The 19,451-nt window shown below is 56.8% G+C and overlaps 2 protein-coding genes across 2 annotated transcripts in view; both read left to right on the forward strand.

Moving 5' to 3' along the window:
* Positions 1-301, forward strand: part of CLASRP (CLK4 associating serine/arginine rich protein) — a 5,043-nt gene extending 4,742 nt beyond the window's left edge. The window contains exon 13 of the mRNA XM_026867544.1: positions 152-301. Within this exon, the coding sequence (XP_026723345.1) occupies positions 152-301 (150 nt within the window). The remainder of the gene's footprint in view (positions 1-151) is intronic.
* Positions 302-689: 388 nt separating this feature from the next.
* PPP1R37 (protein phosphatase 1 regulatory subunit 37) lies at positions 690-18,597 on the forward strand. The gene is made up of 13 exons (XM_026867543.1): positions 690-694; positions 7,430-7,527; positions 8,432-8,477; positions 10,637-10,737; positions 12,795-12,914; positions 14,211-14,361; positions 14,909-15,064; positions 16,057-16,169; positions 16,391-16,532; positions 16,641-16,807; positions 17,050-17,911; positions 18,228-18,316; positions 18,403-18,597. The coding sequence occupies exons 2-12, from the start codon at positions 7,456-7,458 to the stop codon at positions 18,308-18,310; spliced, it is 2,013 nt and encodes a 670-aa protein (XP_026723344.1). The 5' UTR covers positions 690-694; positions 7,430-7,455; the 3' UTR covers positions 18,311-18,316; positions 18,403-18,597.
* Positions 18,598-19,451: the final 854 nt, after the last annotated feature.

Genomic DNA, 19,451 nt, shown 5'->3' on the forward strand with positions numbered 1-19,451 from the left:
TTCCCGGTCCCCAGAGCAAGGGGGGAAGTCCCGGGGTGGGGTACCCGAGCGCAGCCTGTGGGACCCCCCCAAGCCGCCCCCGGGGCAGCAGACGACAGAACCATGGGCTCAGCAAAGCCCCATCAGGGCCGCGTCCTCCCAACCGCCGCAGGCTGCGGCCGCGCTTCCAGAACCTCCCGACGCTGAGCTGGTGCGGCGGCAACGGTTGGGCTCCGCCAGCGCGGGGGAGAAAAGCGCCCACCCGTTGAGGAGGGCGATGACGCCACGGCAGCAGCGTGGAGAAACCCCAAAGCGTTCGTGAAGCTTCGCCTGCTCGAGGGAGGAGAAAGGAGACAACCTGGAGCTCCATTCTGAGACCCTAGAGGCTTCGGTGATGTCTCCGGATGCTGCCGCCTGCCCCGGCCCCCTCCGGCGGCACAGGGAGCTCGGCGTGGCAAGCGGAGGAGCGTCGTGCTCCCAGGAAAAGTTGGGGGCCCTGCCAGAATGTGGGTTCCAGCGAAGCACCGGTGGCCATGGATCTGCTGCCGGCAGGTGCCGAAGCCATCAGGGGCTTCACTCGCGGCCCCTCGGCCAGGCTGGGGGAGAGGGTTCGCACCAGGACGCCTCCAGGGCTCCCGGGAACGGCGCGGGGGCTGGCTGCGGGTGTCAGGACGCTCCATACCACACCGAAACACAGCGACCGGCTGCAGACACGGTGAAGGGCATCATGCTGGGGCGTCCGGAATGCTCCCCACGTTTCTCTGTCCCAGACCGAACTGCTGCAGCACCCACTGCTGAAAACCATCAATAACCAGCAGCCTCACCTCCTTTTTAAGAACCAAACAGGCAGAAATTGGGTTTCTCCCGAGTTTTTTCCAGTCATGCACCTCCTCGGGTGACGAGGCCCATTCCAGTTTCACTGCCCGGACCTCAGATGTGGCCTAAAAGGTGCCAGATCTCCCTACGTAGCACCAGTTAATTCTGGTTTTACTGCTTGGCGGCAACTGGTAGCTGGACATCTCTGTGAAATACCTCCAGCAGTGGAGAAGAACTGCGGGCTGATGCATTTTTATTGTTTAATATCCTGCCAACTGTATTTTAATATGAAATTTCTGCCGCTCTGGCCCTGCTCTGGATGAAGATGTGACGTTCATGTGGTGAAGAAAAGCCGGGGCTCGTGCCCTGGGCTCTTCTCTGATGCCCCAGAAAATGGACGCCGCTCACCAACGAGCCGCTTTCTCCCCACGTGGCCTCATCCCAGAGGGAGCCCGGCAGGGGCAGATTCCTCAACCCCACTTGCTTTTCCCGAGGCTGTGGGCGGATGCCTCTGCTTCCCCCAAAGGCATCGTGCCCTTGGGGTGCTGGGGCCCTTTTCTTTCATGCCATTTAACCCCAAACTCCAGCCCCCAAAGGTGCCCAGCCTGAAGGGCCCAAAAGCAATTTTCACCTCTCTAATTAGAGCAGAATCCTGCACGGTGCTGACAGCTGTGGACGCCGGTATCGGTCAGGGCAGTGCCGGCATCCGGGACCTGCCTTTCCCTTGGCTCAAGGAGCACATTGGCCATGACGCCGCTTTTATTCTTCCTCTCACGTGTGGATAATAACTGTTTTTATTCAGGGCTTTATTTATCTCTCATTCATCACTGCTCTGGTGGACGCGCCTCTGCTCGTTTAACTTCCTCCTGGCTACTTGAATCCGAGGTCCCCGGCCCAGCTGGTCCCGGCAGGGCCGGTTTTGCCAGGCGGCACGTGGCGCCGGGGCCTCCTCTCCGCCGCTCCGAAGCGCTCGAGGGCCCGCAGGAGGGATGTGGAAAAGGCCTCTGGTTTACTGCAGAGCTTCGCGCTGCACGGTGCAGAGGAGGCGCGTTTGGGGCGTCATTAGCCTCGTTTAGCGGGCAGCGGGTCCGCCTGCTCCCACTTTCTCACCCCACAAGGCAAGCGCCCGATTGTCTTTACAGCCGGTGATACCCAAGTGTCAGCAGTTCCTGCTTGTATGCCAAGAGGCCGTCAGTAGTGTTATAGCATCACATTTCTTACTGAACCAAGCATTGTTTTGTTTGGGTTTTTTAAATATTTCTCTCATTTTTTAACTTCTTTTTCCCCCGTGGGACTGTGACACTTAAAATCTGAGGGAGCTACCCAAGCTCCCAGAGAAGTGGCCTCTCCTCAGGCCCGTGTCAGGTTCCGTTCCTCAGCCCTCCTTCCTGTGAAACCTTGCTGATTAGCATTAATTATTTCTGCCTTTAATTCTTTATTGCCAGGCTGCAGTCCTGCCCTCTCCGCCGCCTTGCCCAGATCGATGTCAGGTTAAATTACAATGTTTTCTGCTCTGACCTTCCTCTTCGCTCCTTCCCTTTGGTGGCCACGTGGTCGGTGGGTCTATGCAGGCCCTGTATCTGTGCTGAATTTCACTCAGAAGACCTGAAAGATTGCCTTTTTTTTTTTTCCCCAGCTTGTTTTCTGACAAACCCTGTCTTGATTTAAGCCTGTGTGGGCCCAAGGGTTTGTCTAGGACGGGATGGGTGCTGGATATACCCTGAGAGGGGAGGATTTAGGGCCAGACGCTGCTGCCGTCTGTTGTCCTTGGCTTGTCCTGGGGGTTATGGGGAATAACGCTGTGGGTGCCGTGTTCCTCACTGGGAAAGGAGCCAGAGTGCAAGACAAGGTGGGGAAAAAGTGCCCCTTTATTTCCTTTTCCCCCCTTCTACAGCTTCAGCAACTGGTTTGTTAGAAAACTCAGAGCCTCTGTGCTTGGGGAGAGGAGCCAGAGGCTTCCCCAGCTGTCGAGTGGCATCTTCAGCCGTGGAAATCTCGAAGGGGGAAAGTCATCTTCACCTGCATCCCTGGGATACAGCCAGGGAACTGCAGTGACATTGCGAGGGGTGCAGAAACACGGGTGGAAAAAAAAGACCCAACAGAGGTGTCTTGTGGCTGCCGGCCCCAGTGCTCCAGGTCTTGGTGCCTTGGCTTTGGACCGGCAGCGAGGAAGCCCCGGGGTCGTGCCTCTGCATTACCCACCCAGCTGGAGGGTGCCATTCCCCCCAGATGTGGGATCCCCGTGCCCTTCACTGGAGGAAGAGTACGTCTGGGGTCAGGGTGACTCTGGCACTGCCTTCCTCCCCCCGTGTCAGGTGCCACCGGACCAAGTTTTTTATTTTTATGCTTCCCGAGAGGAGGAAATAATTTTCTTCCAGCTACTGTTCCCCGTGCATGGGAAGACAGGACATGAAGCCTCACATGGGAGAAGCAGCAGCAGGATGCTGCTGAGAGGAGGCAAAGAGTTAGAGATCTCCTTCGGTGACCTCGGGGGTAAATTGTTTGGTTCGGCTGCGGTAAAGTCACCACCTTTTCAGATTTGGGACTTACTCAACGAGCAGCGCCGGCACAGGGATGTCCCTGCTGCCTGCATCGGTTTTCACCTCCTTTTCCTTCTGCTCGGCCTCCCAGGGCATGGCTGGAAGCGAACGCAGGGAACAAAACGAAGCGGAGTGCAGCGTGAGCCTGTGAAAAATCAGCTTTTCTCTTTGGTGTCTGAGCAGACAAGCTGCCTGCAGCCTGTTAATAAATAACGACCTGTTTGCTTTGGCATCGCGCTGTCCCGAGGTTGGACGTGGCCAGAGGAGCAGGCGAAGCAAAACCTGCCATGGGCAGAGCGGTGTGGCGACACGGAAACGCTGGGTTCTAGTGGGATTTAACGGTCGGGCCCTCCTCTGTGCCGCGCTTCCGCACAGGCGGCACAGCCTCTGCGTCATCCCCCCGGGGGATTAAGCGCCTTTCAGGAAAGTTAAATCCTGGGGGATTTGGGGGATCCTTTCGGGGCATCCAGATTTAGTGCGGCCCCCCTGGGGACTCCTCACAGAGAGCCAGAGCAAAATAAAAAGTTCCCCAAAGAGCTCATCGTTACCGGGAGAAGGAGAATAGCGTGAGGCTGTTGTCGTCTTTCGCAGGAAAGCGTTATTTGCATTTTAAACTGTATCCGTGACCCTTTCTGGGTTTTTTTCTGCATTTTCCAGGCTTTCTGCTGACGCCTCCTTGGCTGAGCAGCCACGGTTTGTGTTTTCCGGTGCCCGGACCGTCGCTGGAGAAGCTCCCGGCGAAGCTGGCGGCCGCTCTGCCAAGAGCTGTGGGCGAAAATTAGTAGAAAATTATTGGATGAAACACATTGAGTGTACACAGGAGGTTGCAAAATACCCTCCTTATTGCTCTTCGGATCTTAATTGGCTGAGAAATAATAAAGAGATTAATAAGGTAGTTAACTCTGTTTAGGGATATTAGTGTAGGGCTTTAAAATAGCGGCAGGGGTCAGGACATGAGCGTGGTCAAAGCCGGTTGTCGTTCTTCGTTAGGGAAACACGTTGGAGTGTTGTTCTAGTGGGGCCTGCAGCACTGTGAGCCCAGCTCTGGTTTCCAGCTCATTTTGTCCTTTAATGGGATTATTTTGGGGACAGGCTTTAAGGAAGGGGGGATCCAGGACACTGTCGGGGATGCTCCGAGTGGAAACCTGCACCATCTCAGCCCGCTCTTTCTCAAACTGGATGTTTGAAGCCGTGTGTAATTCCACCTAAGCCAGGAGACAGCCACTCAACTGGGTGTAAATATTTTGTATTTTCTCAAGCCTGTTTGCAGAACAGCTCTGCTTGGTTTTGTGGATGGCATCAGTGGCGTAAAATCCCTCTGCCACCTCGAGCTGCTGAAAAACATGTGCCACAGGATCAGCTTCAGCCCTCCTCTGCCAAAAAAAAAGGCTTTTCCCAGAAGTTTCAGGGTTTTTTTGAAGGCGGGTGTTACAGACACTGCAAATATTTGCTGGTGAGCCGCAAGACGGAGCTCAAACAGGAAATACTAATATTGACTTGCAGTCTTCGTTACCACAAATGGGCAGGAGAGCGGCCCTTTGCGGAGGGGGAGGAGAGAAACGAGCAGGGATTGATGCTCTAAAAACCAGCCTGAGGATCTTTTTTAACTCAAATCTGTGATATCTAGCAAGGAAATTCCCTCAGAGGGTCTTGGTGCCAATCGTTTGGGCAAAACTAAGAATGGTCTTTGTGGATGAGTTTCAGCAGAACGAGGGGGCCTTGGACTGGAAGCCTGAGCCTCGCAGGAAGAAGACTGGCTGCTTGGTGTTGGCGTTTAACCTCCTTAAAGAGCAAAACCAAGTGCAAATCGCAACCAGCAGCCCTGCCGAGGTGATCTGGAGCTGCCATGGACCGGCCGGGCCGTCCCGTGCCAGGAACGTCGCAGGCATTGCTGGGGGCGTACGCTCGCCACATCCTTGGTTTTGCCCGTGTGGTTATGTGATTGAGTCCGGGGGTGAATTCGGGGCGTTTTCCAGCACCTGGCAGATGCAGGAGCTCCAGGTGCTCACCTGGGAGGCAGGAACAGACTCGGCAGTGGTGGAGCTGCACTGGCGAGAGGTTCCCGGCGGTGATCTGGATCCGCTCGCGAGCGTTTAACCGTGTGGGTGAACCCAGCCCAGGATATTCCTCGGGAACGGGGAGTTGCTCCGATCCCCGTGGGCCGTGGTGCCAGCACAGCTCTTGGCTCACGCGGGACGGCCGCCTGCTCGCTGTGAAGCAGCAGCTCCAGAGGACCACGAGACCTGTTGTGTCTTCTGCTGTAATTCCAGCCCGGCTTGGCGAGCACCACGAGGTGGGAACAGGCGTGTGCCAAGATGGGTGCAGAGGAAAACCGCAGCAAGTCCCCAGCAATGAGAATGGCTAAAAGTTAGGCCTTCCACCCAGGAGAGGGCAGACCAAAGCATTTTCCTGCCAGAAACTAATAAAACTAAATTAGCAGCCCATGCATGAGTTCTGATCTGGGGAGAAATCCTTCAGCCGGGACGTTTTGGAGCTGAGTTTCCAGACATTTGCTTCATCCTGTGCCTTTGTGCTCCCGGGATGCTCATCCGCAACGACTCTTCTCGACTCCCCTTGCTTTCCCAAAACCACGCTTGATTTTTGGGGGTTTTATTTTTTTTTTTTAAGAAAGCATTCCCATGGCAGATGGGATCAGGAACGTCGCAGCGCACTGCTAATCCCCTCGCTAACGTTAATATTTCTCTTTTTTTAGACACGGGGCTTGCTCATCCTCAGTGGATTTTCCTCATGTGGGGAATCGGTGATTGGGCCCCACATCGCTTTGGAGGAGAAAAAGCTTTCTGTCGCATGGGGCTTTTGGGGCGTGAAAGCTCTTTTTACGTCTTGCCTAGTTAAGCGCTCGCTGGGGTGTATTTAAACTTTTGCTGCTTTGCTCAGCTAGGTGTTGTCCCCGCAGACCTCGCTGTGATGAGCCAGGACGGCTCGCAGAGCTAAAAACTGCCAAAAAGGTGGGTTTGGGTGGCGTGGCTGAGCCAGGGCACAGTGTTGCCTCCACCACTTGGCGCTCTGAGTGAGTCCTGCTGCCGAGACGCCTGATGGGTTTGTTGTGAACAGGGAGAAGATTAAAATAGTCGTTGATTGTTTGGGATTTTATTTTTTTGGCTGGTAGAGTGTTTAGTTTTATCGAGCTCTCGATGTCGTAATCCTCGGGCAGGGGAGGCGGTGGAGGGGGGGTTGCCTCATGCTCTGCCAGGTTGAAGTTCCTGGGGAATCTGGTTTCTCCAGATGATCTTCTGACCAGCTTTAGTGTTTGTTTGGGCCCATCACCAAACCAAAATCACGCTAAAAGCGGAGGTGGCCGTCGCCTCACGTGGCTAATGATCTGGCAGCAGCTCCCGCCGCCCGCCTTGGCTTCCCCGGCATCTGGGGCGGCAGCATTGCCCGTGATTCAGGGAGGGCAGAAGCAGTGAGTAAATGCCGCTGGCCCGCGCTGGGAGCTGAGCTTGGCGGCGCTTGGGGCGGTGACGGCACCGAAACGTCCCTCCCGCGGCTTCCAGGCCGGGACCTGAACGCGGAGGATGTGTTTACCGGAGGGCGACAACTCCAGGAGCTTTTAGCCAATATCTCGCTGCCTCAGGCCGGCCCCCGAGCCCTCTGACGGTCTCTGGAAGCCAGTTAGGGAAAACCTGGAGGTATCCATGGGTGGATGTGCCTGTCTGGCGCCGTGCCCACTGGGTGAGCGAGCGAAAACCCTAGTTTTGTGAAACTAAAAGCAAAAAGGCACGTATCTGACGGTGGTATTTGTTAACCACAACAGCAACCTGCTGACAGGGTTGGGGGTTGTTATCCCACGACCTGCCAAAAGAGCAGCTCTCACGCCAAAACACGGCTGGAGGCGCCGACTGCACTTCTCCAGCCCCTTTTCTACCCGAGCAAGACAGGACTTGCTCCCGTAGACGTGTTCGAGCGAGCCCTGCTTGGGTTTCCTTTCGTTCCGTGGCATTCGAACATCTTTCCTGCACGTCCTCTCCTTGGCGGGTGTATGTCCTGGCGGGTAGCGGCGTCTGATGGGGGCACGCGGACACGTTGGTCCCTGCCACTACAACCGTAACCTCCATTCTCACCCTTTTCAGCCCAGAACGTGACTGTCGATGAAATCATGACTGCCTACAAACAAGCCTGCCAGAAGCTGAACTGCAAGCAGATACCCAAACTCCTGAAGCAGATACAGGTACAGCTGGTGCGGGTGTTGTCCCAACACCAAATGATCAACCGCAGCCCTTTATTACACCCGCTGTAGACTTTTACACTCGCTGGTGTGTTGGATGGGAGCAGCAGCTCCTGTTTTAACAGCACAAACAGGTTTTGGGCCAGATGAAACCTGTTGCAGAGAGCGAAAGCGAAGGAGTTCGTTAGCAAAATACTACACGATGTTTATTGTGGTTTTTCCCTGTGTCCATCTCCTCGGCTGTGGTGCCGTGGTGACTGCGGCCCGGCTGGCCACGGTGGATGCTGGAGGTGGGATCCGATGTCCCCGCTGTCCCCCCCAGCCTTTGAGCTGGGGGATGAGACTCAAACGGGCTTGTTCACGAAGCGGTTTGGGCCTCGCGTGTGATGTGGGGGAGGGAAGCCCGCAGGGAGACCGTGACGGGCGCTGTGCTTTTCCCTGCTCACGCCGGGTGAATAAAAATCCCGTTGAAATCCTCAAGCCTGATTGCAGCACTCTGCAGTGTGATGTTTAAAAGCTTTTCGCTTGGCCTGGGAGGGCCAAGATTTTTGCTTTTTTCACCCACTGTGCCTTCCCCAGGCAGCTCCGTCACCTCCATGCGCAGAGACAGACCCTCATCTTCATCAGCCGCCCTGCCTCACAGAGCTCCGCGACCTTGTCCCGGGGAGGGCGCCCAGCTCTCCCTGTGACTCGCATGGATCCAGCCTGCAAAGCGCCACAGGTGGCAGCTTTGATTTCGAGTTAAATTTGATTTTTCGGGCTGAGTTCCCACATCCTCTCTCCATTTGGGGGAGGATTTGCCCATTTCATCACTTTACCTCATTATTCTAAAAGGTTAATTCCCCTCCCCTTCCCCCCCTGCCTTTCTCCTCCTCCTGAGTATGAAATGCTGCTTTATCTTTCGCAGGAATTTAAAGATCTGGCTCCCAGGATAGACTGCTTAGATCTGAAAGGTAAGCCCCTTTTCCATCGCCAAGGGATTTTATTTCTCTTTTGAGCAATTCTGGTGGTTTATTCCACTGGAGCAGCTCTTGCTGGAGTCGTTGTCCCTGCTGAGGCTCATGCAGGCTGGAGCAAGAAAGAGCCTTAATTCCAGCAAGAGCAGAAATATAAGTCCCGGAGGTGTTCTGTACAAGAAGCATAAATGTCCTGGTCAAAAAGCACCAAAACAGCCCTAGAAATAGCTCCGGTGATGCCTCGGGCAGCAAACTGTCCTTCACCACCCCCGAGCACTGTCCTCATACCCCCCATCTCCCAAAACAGCTCGTTCAGGGCTGAGCCGGAGCAGGTTTGCTGGAATAATTTTCCATCTGATGTCTCAAAACAACTTGCACAATGGGGAAACCGGAAAGGTTTTCCAGTTCTCTTTAACACGAATATTTTTGTGAATATGGCTTTTGTGGAGCATCTCCAGGAAGGAGAGGCAGAAGGTTGCTTTCGCTTCCCTGCCAGGCAAATATTTTACAGGAGATTCTTCTTGCAGCAGGCCGGTACGTTTCTTCTGCCTTCTGCTGGGCTCCTTCCCTTCCTAAAGAGCCTCTTTTCCCCCTCTGGGCTGTGGGATTCCTCCCCAAAACAACCTGTGAGACTGGCAGCAAGAGCAGCCACGTAGCAAGGATGCTCTCAGCCCGGGGTCGTCCTGACGAGGTCCTGCCTGGCCTTTCCTGGCCTCCCATGAAACTCTGGGCACCAATTTGGCTCCGGGGGCCACAGTCTTGGGGTTTAATTAATTTATTTAGCATTGGGGAAACCTGAAGCCTGGGGAACCACTTGAGAGCTGCTGTTAACAAACCCCAGAAAACACCCCGCGGGGAGCTGGGGTGTCCCTGTACTGAGATGATTCGCCTGGAGGAGTAACAAACAAGCTTGCCCAAATCCCCCCAGAATAAATCTTTTACAGGCCCCATTGCCATCATTTGGCCCGACTTTGCCAAACCGGATTATTTTCTTACAAATCGCTTGATTGTCGACTGGCTGGGCAGCCGGATCCCATGTCTCCCTCCCCCTAGAAGTGGGGCTGCTGGAGTCCCCGGCGGGCAACTGTTTTCTGCTGCACTTTTGGAGGGGGTCGACAGGGTTGCACCAGACCTGGCTGCTGTCGCCTCGTTCTTCGTGCAGGGGACGGGGTCTGGGGGTGTCAGGAGGAAAGGTGGAGCTTCCACCTTCACCTTCACAGTTTGCTTTGCAGAATCACCCGCTGGCAACCCATGCAGTGTCTAAAAGCAGTCACACTGCTGCTTTTGGGGGAAATTTCCACATTTTTCATTTTGCAGAGATGCGGGGAGAGCAGGGAGGAGCCATCGTGGCTTGTCTGTGGTCTGGCCCACACCTTGAGCCTTGGAGACCTGCTGCAGGGCTGGCCTGAGAAATAAGCAAAAAAATAAGTAAATAAAAAGCCCAAAGTCTTGGGAAATGTCCTCAAGGCAGCTCGGGCCAGCACTTCCCTAAATTGCAATGTGAATAATTTAATTTGAGGGAGGCGGCAAAGCAGCGTGTTTTTTACACGGCGCCCGCAGGGATTTGATTTTGACCCCATGGTGCTTTTATAGAGCAAAAGGCCGTTAAGTTTCTCAGCGGAGCCACTCGTAACGTAACTCCGGAGGGACCGAAGCCGATGAGGGGATGGCTCATGGGGAGACGTCTGGCTGCTCTGCGGGGAGGCAGAAATCCCACTTTTTCATGAGTTTTAGGCAGAAAAAGCATTGCTGCTGGGGCTGCTCTGTATTGGGCGAGCGACTGCACTGGTTTTGAGGTGGATTTCTGAAATCCCCCAAACCAGAAACATCCTTCCCAAAGTCTCTCTGGGGATCCCTCTCCCGGCTTGTGGTGCTGATGACAGGCCCTGCCGCAGCTTTCGGGGCTCCCTGCCATGGCTGGACCTGTGTGTTACCCAGAAATTCTCATCCCAGGCAACACTTTCCATGGCACACGTGGGTCAATGGGCATTGAACACCCACTCGCAGGTTTGAATTCCTCTTCGGAAGTGTTGTTGGAAAGGTGGGCTGCCCCCGTCGCCGTTTCACGCGTGCTCTGTCCTGCAGCTTGGGGCTCCCAGGCTCACAGCCATACGTGCCCAAGCCCCCAGATTCCCCTTTTTCTGCTTTTTCCCCAGGGGAGAAGCTGGATTACAAAGCCTGTGAGGCGCTGGAAGAAATTTTCAAGCGGGTCCAGTTCAAAATTGTCGATTTGGAGCAGACGAGCTTGGATGAAGACGTAAGTGGCCCTGACCTCTCCCAGCTTCTCCTTCCTCTTTCGCAGCTAACACAAACCACACGGGTTTTGTGGTCAGGCCTGAGCTCCTCCTGAGCTGCGACTTAATTTGGGGGGACTCTACTGTGTTTCTGTACCCGTTCCCCTTGTACCCACGCTCTTATTTAGGTCTGCTGGTGCAGCGTTTGCTTCTCCAAAAGGAAGAGGTTGACCACTTGCTCTGCAGCCTGGGTGGTTGCGGAGCTCCAAGGCATTTTAAATACATATTTTTAAAGCTGTTGTGGAAGCTGAGGGAATTGTGTAGCTCTCGGACAGCTTTTTGAGGCTGATGATGAAGTTCACATTCCATCCTGTCCTGACTTGCTCCTTCCTCACAACGCCTGGGGCCCTGAGTTCAGCTCCCAGTGGGTGAGCAGAGGAGGTTAAAAATTAAGGAAGCGGTTAAAAGTTATTTTAGCCAGCTCTGATCCCAAGTTCCCCTCACCCCGGTGCATCCCCTTTCTCCAAGGGTCTTGTTTTTCCTGCATCATCCATACGTATTCCAAACCTGGCTTCAGACCTGTCTCGACTGTGTTTGCTTGAAGCTCTAATGCTTTTTTTCCCCCTGTTTTTCCTCACTTTGGGAAGACTCAGCAGCAACGAGCTTCTCCTAGCTGCTGCCCACATCCAAGATGAAGTGGAGAAAAATGTAACTTGGACATTTTCCTGCTCTGACACTGCTGGCTCCAAGCCGCTGCAGTTTCTCGCTGACCCTGAGGCCGGCCGGAATCCCACCGGACATGGGCACTGGGGGCACAATCACACTGGGCTGCCGGCGGGACTCGTGGCCACAGGACGGGGCTCTTTGGGGGTCTGTGGCCACAGGACGGGGCTGTTTCTGGGACAGATGAGTCCCCTGATGGCACCACAGCCCGGGGAGGAACACGTGGCCGCTGAGCAGGGGACGGGCTGGCTGAGCTCGTGACGTCTTCGGCTGTAAAATGATCCCGTGCTTCGTTCCGCTCATTATCTCGCAGGAGGAACAATGCCACGTTAATAATTTAAACATATCCCATGGCTTCAGAGCTGGACGCCACGAGCAGAGAGCTCGCAAACGTCGACGCCTTCCGCTTTTCCAGTTGCAGTGGAGCGAGACATCTGCAGGGCACGAGGTGCCCGATGCGGCTCCATGTCCGCTGCCAGGGGGAAGACAGCCACGGAGGAGGGTTTACACCAGCCCCCCCGCAGCCTGAGACCTCCCGCTCCCCCCTGCCCCGCCGATTCATTCCACGGCAGCAGCATTTTCCACCCGGGTGCGGCACGCCGGGGCCTTAGTCACCCCGTGCCCAGCTTCCCTGCCGATGAGCGCCCCGGTTCCAGCGGAAAGTCCTGCTGTTCCCGGAGACCTGTTCCTTCTCTTGTTTGCCTTCGTGCTAGGGTTTTCCAGTCCTCCAGGTCTCTCCGCATATTTTTTCTGGAAGCCTCGCAGCACTTTTGTGGCTCTTCTCTGCCCGCTCCGGTGTATGTTTCAGCTCATTTTCTCCAAAGAGGCCCATTATGTAATTAAGCAAATTGTTCCGCTTCTGCTATAGGAGCTTTAGACCTTTCACAGGCACGAGTCCTGCTCTGCTAATCCCTTTCACTCCTAACCCTGCTAGAAGTCTTGGGTTTTATACCTTTCTTGTTTGTTTGTTTTAGCCTGATTGGATTATCGGGTGGTTTCTTGGCGGGAGGAGCATCGCGGCTGCATACAGAGCTGGATGACCCCGCAAGGAGCAGGAGGGTGCTGAGCCAATAGCCCAGCCTCAGCTCAGCTTGAATATCCAGGGAAAAAAAGTAAAAAACAAGAAAAAAGGCCCACATTTTCCCGTGTCCATGGAAGTGTTGTACGTTCCCCAAGTGTTGGGAACACTGGGAATATGAGGAGATGCTTTTTTTTTTTATTTGACATCGTTCAGGAGGCGTTTGGAGGAGCCAGCTTGTGCCCGATCCACTTGTGTCCTAGTGCAGCAAAACCTCATGTTTTCCCTCAAACCACAGTCAGCCTCTGCTGCCCTGCTTAACACAGCTTTATTTTGCAGGGCGCCTCGGCGTTGTTTGACATGATCGAGTACTACGAGTCAGCGACGCACCTCAACATCTCCTTTAACAAACACATCGGCACCCGAGGCTGGCAGGCAGCTGCCCACATGATGAGGAAGGTTTGTTCTCCCTCATAAATATTTTGGGCGCCTCCTTTAACTCCCTGCGGCTACACAGGTGAGTCTCCTAAAAGACTCCCTTGTGCTTCCCAAGACCGTCAATGTGGTTTTGTATTCACCTGGCCAGAAAACCACCTGGTTCAGGAAGACCCGGGCTCAGAGGCAGGGAAAAAAAAATCAGCCCACCTTCCACGAGGTTGCTTAATGCCTCAACGAGCAGCCGGCACGGAGAAAATAGAAATGCAGATCCCAGCAAAAAAAAAAAAAAAAAGATCAGGCTGTTATTCGTGGTGTGCTTGCAGGGTCAGCCTCTCAAGCTGGGTATTAATTATCTTTAACAGCAGGATGACGAGCGCTGGTGTTTGGCTTTGCAGGGCTAATTAACCTCATTGTTCCGAAGGCGAGCGCAGAGGCGGCGGCGCGCTCCCCGCTCGGGGCGCGGTGCGACACCCACCCTTGATCCCCAATTACCCCACGACCTGCTCATTGCATGACTCCGGCGGGAAGACCGCGGGCAATTCGGCTGTGACCCGGGGGCCTTCCCGCCACGCCGGCACCTTTGTCGGGGCGCTGATACCGGGGGTCCCTCCGTGCAGGCAGTGCCCACCCCCCATTTTGGAGGAGCTGGACGTTGCCGTGTGGCGCTGGTTGAGGCCGTAGTGAGGCTTTAAAACCAGCTGCGTATATGCAGGTGCAGTGAAGGAGCTGGAGGTGCCCTCGGCGCGGCTGCAGCTTGGGGCTTTTTAATTTTGGGGGTTGGCAAGGGAGAATCTGGAGCTGTGACAGGGGGTGCGGTAGCATGGCAAACCGTAAATCCACCAAACGGGCCGTTGGTGCGCTGCAGGTGGGCGCGAAGCCAGTGAGACCCCGGGCGAGGGACGTGTGGCTTGATGCCTTCTCAAACCCCGGGTCTGGGGAGCTCGGGTGTTTCTGTAAAAGCTGCGGGGGAACTCTCTAAGACTCGGTTTGGAGTTGTAGAAAGCTCGGATGTGTGAGGATGAGGGAAGCTTTTCTCTGGAGAACACACGTGGCTCCGGTCACCTGAGGCGCATCGTCCCCGGTGCCGTAGCTTGAGGGTGATGGAGTTGTCTGGCTCGGCACAGGGTTACCTGAGCGGTTCCGTCGGCTCTTTGCCTCCTCTCTGGAGCCCGTGGGGTGACCAAACGATGTTTGGGATGGCTGTAAGTTATCCCAGGAGCTCCTACCCAAGCTTGGCCTTACACCCCTCTAGCAAAGCCAGTGAATAAAGCAGGTGGCCGAGGCTGAGCGCTCATCCTTCTTGCATTTTCCTCCCAGACAAACTGCCTGCAGTACCTGGACGCCCGAAACACGCCGCTGCTGGACCACTCGGCGCCTTTCGTGGCGCGCGCCCTGCGCATCAGCAGCAGCCTGGTTGTCCTGCACCTGGAGAACGCCAGCCTCTCCGGACGCCCACTCATGCTGCTGGGTGAGTGCCCCGCTCCGTGTCCTCCAGAACCTCCCCAGGCGCACGGGAGCGGGGCCTCGGGGTGGTGGCAGCGCCAGTGCCTGTCCGGGGGGGATGTCGAGTGTTTCTGTGCCAGCCCAGGCTGCGGGCAGGAGGTGTAAGCCAGCGCTGGGCGGCCCCTGTCGTTAAGCGAACAAATTGGCCATAAATCGCCGCCAAGCTGGAGCTCGTGGTGGTGTTGTGATCGTGATGAGCTAAGGGTTCTGGCAGGCGAGTGTTTCTGGGGTTTATTAGGTTGGCCGGGCTATAAAAAAGCGAGGGCATGTGCCCTGTGTGGATCGAGGCCAGCCCCGTCGCCGCTGCGGGAGGGAAGGTAAAAAGGGCTCACACGGGATCCTACTGCTGGCTGAACACCCCCAGAATCCAGCCCGGGAGTTTTAGCCGGTGTCTTGGCTGTGCCGCAGGCTCCATGTCGCCGCTCCGTGCTCGGCCAGGCGCCAGGGCCCGTAACGGTCCCGAGGCCGCGGCGTGGGGCGCGGGTCGAGGTGCTGGTTTGCCGTCTTTTCAGCCACAGCTCTGAAGATGAACATGAACCTGCGGGAGCTCTACCTGGCCGATAACAAGCTGAGCGGGCTGCAGGACTCGGCTCAGCTCGGCAACCTGCTGAAATTCAACAGCTGCATACAGATACTCGACCTGAGGAACAACCACATCCTGGACTCAGGTGAGGGCCTCTCGCTGCCCCAATTCCCCGGAGTTTTGACCCAGATTTAAGGCGGGGAGGAACTTGGCTGCAGGGCGCAGAGCTCGAGAGGCTGACAGCATGGCTCAGCTGAGCTGAGGGGTGCACAGGGCAGCTTCGATGTGATTTCTGCGGAGTAAACCGCTCGGGTTTAAGGCTGAAGTCGTTAGAGAAGTTTCGTTCGCTTCCTGCGCTGGGCTGCGAGGCGCGTGGCAGCTCCCCAGGGTAGGGAGAGGTGGGGATGCCTCGGAGTCGTGTCTTTTGGCTCTTCTCTGCTTTATCTCCTCTCCTTGCTGGAGCCAAACGAGGGGCCAAATCTAATGTCAACCCAGGAATTGCAGAACAGTCCCAGACTGGACTTCGGTCCTGGCAGGTTCTGGTCAGCGATGCTGATCCCCATGGTTTGGTGGAGGAGCCACCATGCTGTGGGTGGCCAAGCACAACCCAGACGGGTGTCGCTGGCCCTGTTGTGGGCTGGGTCCCACCCTCAGGTACAAATATTAATTTACTGCCTTCCAGGTCAGCTGCCGCATCTTTCGCATCTTTGGGTGCTTAATAACGAGCGGCGCCGGGGCTGTACCTGATGGGAAGTCGCTCGCTGTGGGTTTCCGCAGCGGCGGAGGCGTCGAGGTGCCACGCTCTCACCAAATCAGTATGTTTGCAATGATCGAAAGCAGCACCTGCCCAGTGTGCTCCCTCCGCAGGGGGTTTGTACCCGGCTCCAAAGGCTCCAGCTAATTAGTTTTGTACACCCAGAGGTTTAATTGCTTGTGTTGACATGCTTTGCCCACCACCGAGCTGAAATCAAGCAGCTGGGGGAAGGGGTTTGGAGTGGGGAGGGTGTTTGGCATCACTGCTCGGCCATGGCTTTTCTCCGGCGCATCTGTCCTGGCCAGGATCGGGCGGTGCCGGAGCAGCGGGACGAAGCTGATGGGGTTGGGGAGGAGTTGCTGACCCCCCCGGCTGTTTTCCAGGCTTGGCGTACATCTGCGAAGGGCTGAAGGAGCAGCGGAGGGGGCTGGTGACGCTGGTTTTGTGGAACAACCAGCTGACTCACACTGGCATGGCCTACCTGGGGATGACGCTGGTGAGTAGATCCCGGCACCGTTCAGGGAGCGGCGCCTTCGCTCTCGGAGTGATGGCTCTCCCGGGGCCCGACCTGGGCGTGACGGCGTGACATGCCGGCGGAGGAGAACCCATCCCGTGGCCCCCTCCGCCACCGCTCCCGGGCTTGGAGGACCAGCTGGGGATCAAACCCGCCCGGGGCTTGAGACGGAGCCGCCATCTTTTTCTCCTGGGTACCCGCAGCCGCACACGCAGAGCCTGGAGACCCTCAACTTGGGCCACAACCCCATCGGGAACGAAGGCGTCCGCAACCTGAAGAACGGGCTGATCGGGAACCGCTCGGTGCTTCGCCTGGGCTTGGCGTCCACCAAGCTGACCTGTGAAGGTGGGTGGCACCCTGCGTCCCCCGTATCCCCCCTCAGATTACCGAGTTCTGCTCGATGCCGGTGTGAGGGGGCCGGCGCCGTCATCGCGTGTCCCCCGTCCCTCGCAGGTGCCGTGGCGGTGGCGGAGTTTATTGCGGAGAGCCCGCGGCTGCTGCGCCTGGACCTGCGAGAGAACGAGATCAAGACGGGCGGCCTCATGGCCTTGTCGCTCGCTCTGAAGGTCAACCACTCCCTGCTGCGCCTCGATTTGGACAGGGAGCCCAAGAAAGAGGCGGTGGGTAACGCGCCCGCTCGCCCACCCCTCTTTCACCTTTTCGGGGCCCTCCTTCAGCCCCCCCACAAGAAAACACCATCCTCGAGGGGGGTGACACCGGCAATCTTCTGCTGCTTTTTTTCTCGGGTGAAATTAATTCCTGCCTGGCCTGTGGCCACATGGTTTTGTGCACAGGTTGGCCTGGAAGATAATTTCTGATTTCCCAACGTTCCGAGTGACCGATGGTTTCCTTTCCCTCACAGGTAAAAAGTTTCATCGAAACCCAGAAGGCTCTCCTGGCTGAGATCCAGAACGGCTGCAAGCGCAACTTCGTGCTGGCCAAAGAGAAGGAGGAGAAGGAACAGAAGCTGCAGCAGTCGGCCTCGATGCCGGAGATCGCGGTGACAGAGCCTCTGGAGGAGGGCTCAGCAGAGGATGGCCGGGACGGCAGCGCCGGCTCCGCTGCGGAAGAGGGGGAAGAAGTGGGGGAGACCCCGACGGCCTCGGAGAACGGGGCGACGGAGCCGGCAGAGGACGACGACGGTGACGTGACGGACTCCGATTCGGACACGGATGAGGAGGTGGACCCTGGGTTCGAGACGAAGGACTCGAGCGTCCCCCCAAAACACCCCGACGGCACTACTGTGCCCCAGCCGTCCCCGGAGGAGCCGAGGGACCGACCCCCCCTGCTGCCCATCGCCGAGGAACCACAGCACGATGCCAGCGCGGGGAGTCCCGCCGCCTCTCCGGCCCCCGCGCCCTCCCAGGGCAACGAGAGAAGGATTTCAGTTTCCAGTCCCGGGCGAGGCCATAAAATCTTTGTGGTGACACGGGTGGAGAGCCTGCTGGAGCGAGCTGCCGAGGATGCCGCGAGACTAGGCCCGGCTCCGGCCACAAAACCTGAACTCCTGGCGCCCCGGGCCAACGGGGCCGTTCCTGAACCCGCTGCCAGCTCGGCAGCACCCAGCACCGGCTCCGAGCCCAAGCGGGGCGACCCCTCGGCCTGCGAGAACGTGCCCCACGACACTCCCCTCCCCAACGGCCTGAAGGTGGATTTTGCACGAGCGCTGCCGGAAACGCCCTCGGATGGCAACGGGAAAATGGGGAGCTGTGCCGCCGAGCACGGTAAGAGCTCCAGAACCCAGCCCCCCAAAAATCCCAGCGTCCTGAGCCCCTCTCCGGCCCAAAATTGGAGCCCGGGGTGAGTGCAGAGCCGTGCCCCGTGCTGGGGGACCTTTTCCCAGGGCAAGTTTTAACCCAAAGCGAATCTCCCTGTGCTGAAAAGCTTCATTCTTGGAAATACCCCCGAATGAGGCCGAGCCCTGCAGGCAGCTCGCTGAGATCCCTCGTTAGCCACTGGGCTACCACCTGCCACACGCGTTTTGGGGGGGAGTGGGGCAAGGCGGGCTGGCAAAGGAAAATGGTGACCGTTTGCTTGCAGAGCTGAGCTGCTCCAAGAACGAGCAGGAGCTGGAGGAGCTGCTCCTCGAGGCCAGCCAGGACTCGGGGCAGGAGCCACTGTGAGTGCAGGTGAGTGGCGAGGGGGCCGGGGCCCCCCCGGGAGCGTCCCTGCGGGCCGGGGACAACATCCCCGCTCTCCCTCCTCTCTCTTGCAGGTCCTGGGGGGTGGCTCGGCATTGAGGGGAGGCTCTGGTGTAGCTTTATTCTCTTCCCACTCCACACAACGATTAAGAAACCAACCTCGGGCTTCAGGACAAAGGGTTATTTTTTAAAAATTTCCCCCTCCCCCCCCACCCCAAAAAAAAAACCAAAACACTTTCCTGCCCCTGGACTCTTCCTCAGGCACCCAACTCGCCTCCCCGGGGCAGTGGAGGGAAGAAGAGCAGAGAAAAATGACCGAACTGGGGCCATCCCGGCTCCTGCCCGGCCCTGCCCTCGCTGGACACTACCCGTGCAACTGTCGCCTTTTTTTTTTGTTGTTGTTGTTGGGTTTTTTTGTTTGTTGGGGTTTTTTTTTTTGTAATATCTTGCTCCGTGGAGGAGATCCCGGGGCCAAGGTGACGCTGCATCGATCCCACTGGGAGCAAAAACCACACACTACGGTGACGGGGAGGAGGACAAAGGGCTGCGCCCACAGGGGAGCGGCTGTCACTAAAGATTCCCCAGGACAGGCTGCGTCTGCAGCCATAATGGTTATTTATTTTTGAATTCTTTTTTTTTTTCTTTTTTTTTTTTCATTCATTTGTTTGTTTTCGGTATATATTTATCGTCAGCTGCGAAGTTACTGGGTTGGGGATTTAGAGGATGGTGGTAGAATTCATTCATTCCTTTGGGGCTAAACCTGTAACTCAACTCCTGCTCCTGGGCTGCCAGGAAAAAAAAAAAAATACGAAAAGCATTAATAGACGTCCCCCCCAGCCCCACCATGCAAACAGTCCCCCCCGGGGGGGCTGCGGCATCCAGAAGGGCTGGAAGACCTTGGGGGGCTGCCGGGGCTTCCTCGCAGCCAGCCGTGCCGGCGCGGCGGCGGCCCGGTGAGGTGGGGACACCCCCCCCTTTTTTTGGGGGGGGGATGGGGGGTGTCCAAGTTGTGAACACGCTGGCAGGAGCCACTTCCCCACTGTTCACTGGGACCCCCGGTATCTCCATCCCCCCCCCCGGGGGTCCCCAGGGAAAACCAGCTGGCATGGGGTTGGGCATCTGC

Source organism: Athene cunicularia, unplaced genomic scaffold, assembly GCF_003259725.1.
Source record: "Athene cunicularia isolate RWA unplaced genomic scaffold, athCun1 SCF_71, whole genome shotgun sequence".
Lineage (NCBI taxonomy): Eukaryota > Metazoa > Chordata > Aves > Strigiformes > Strigidae > Athene > Athene cunicularia.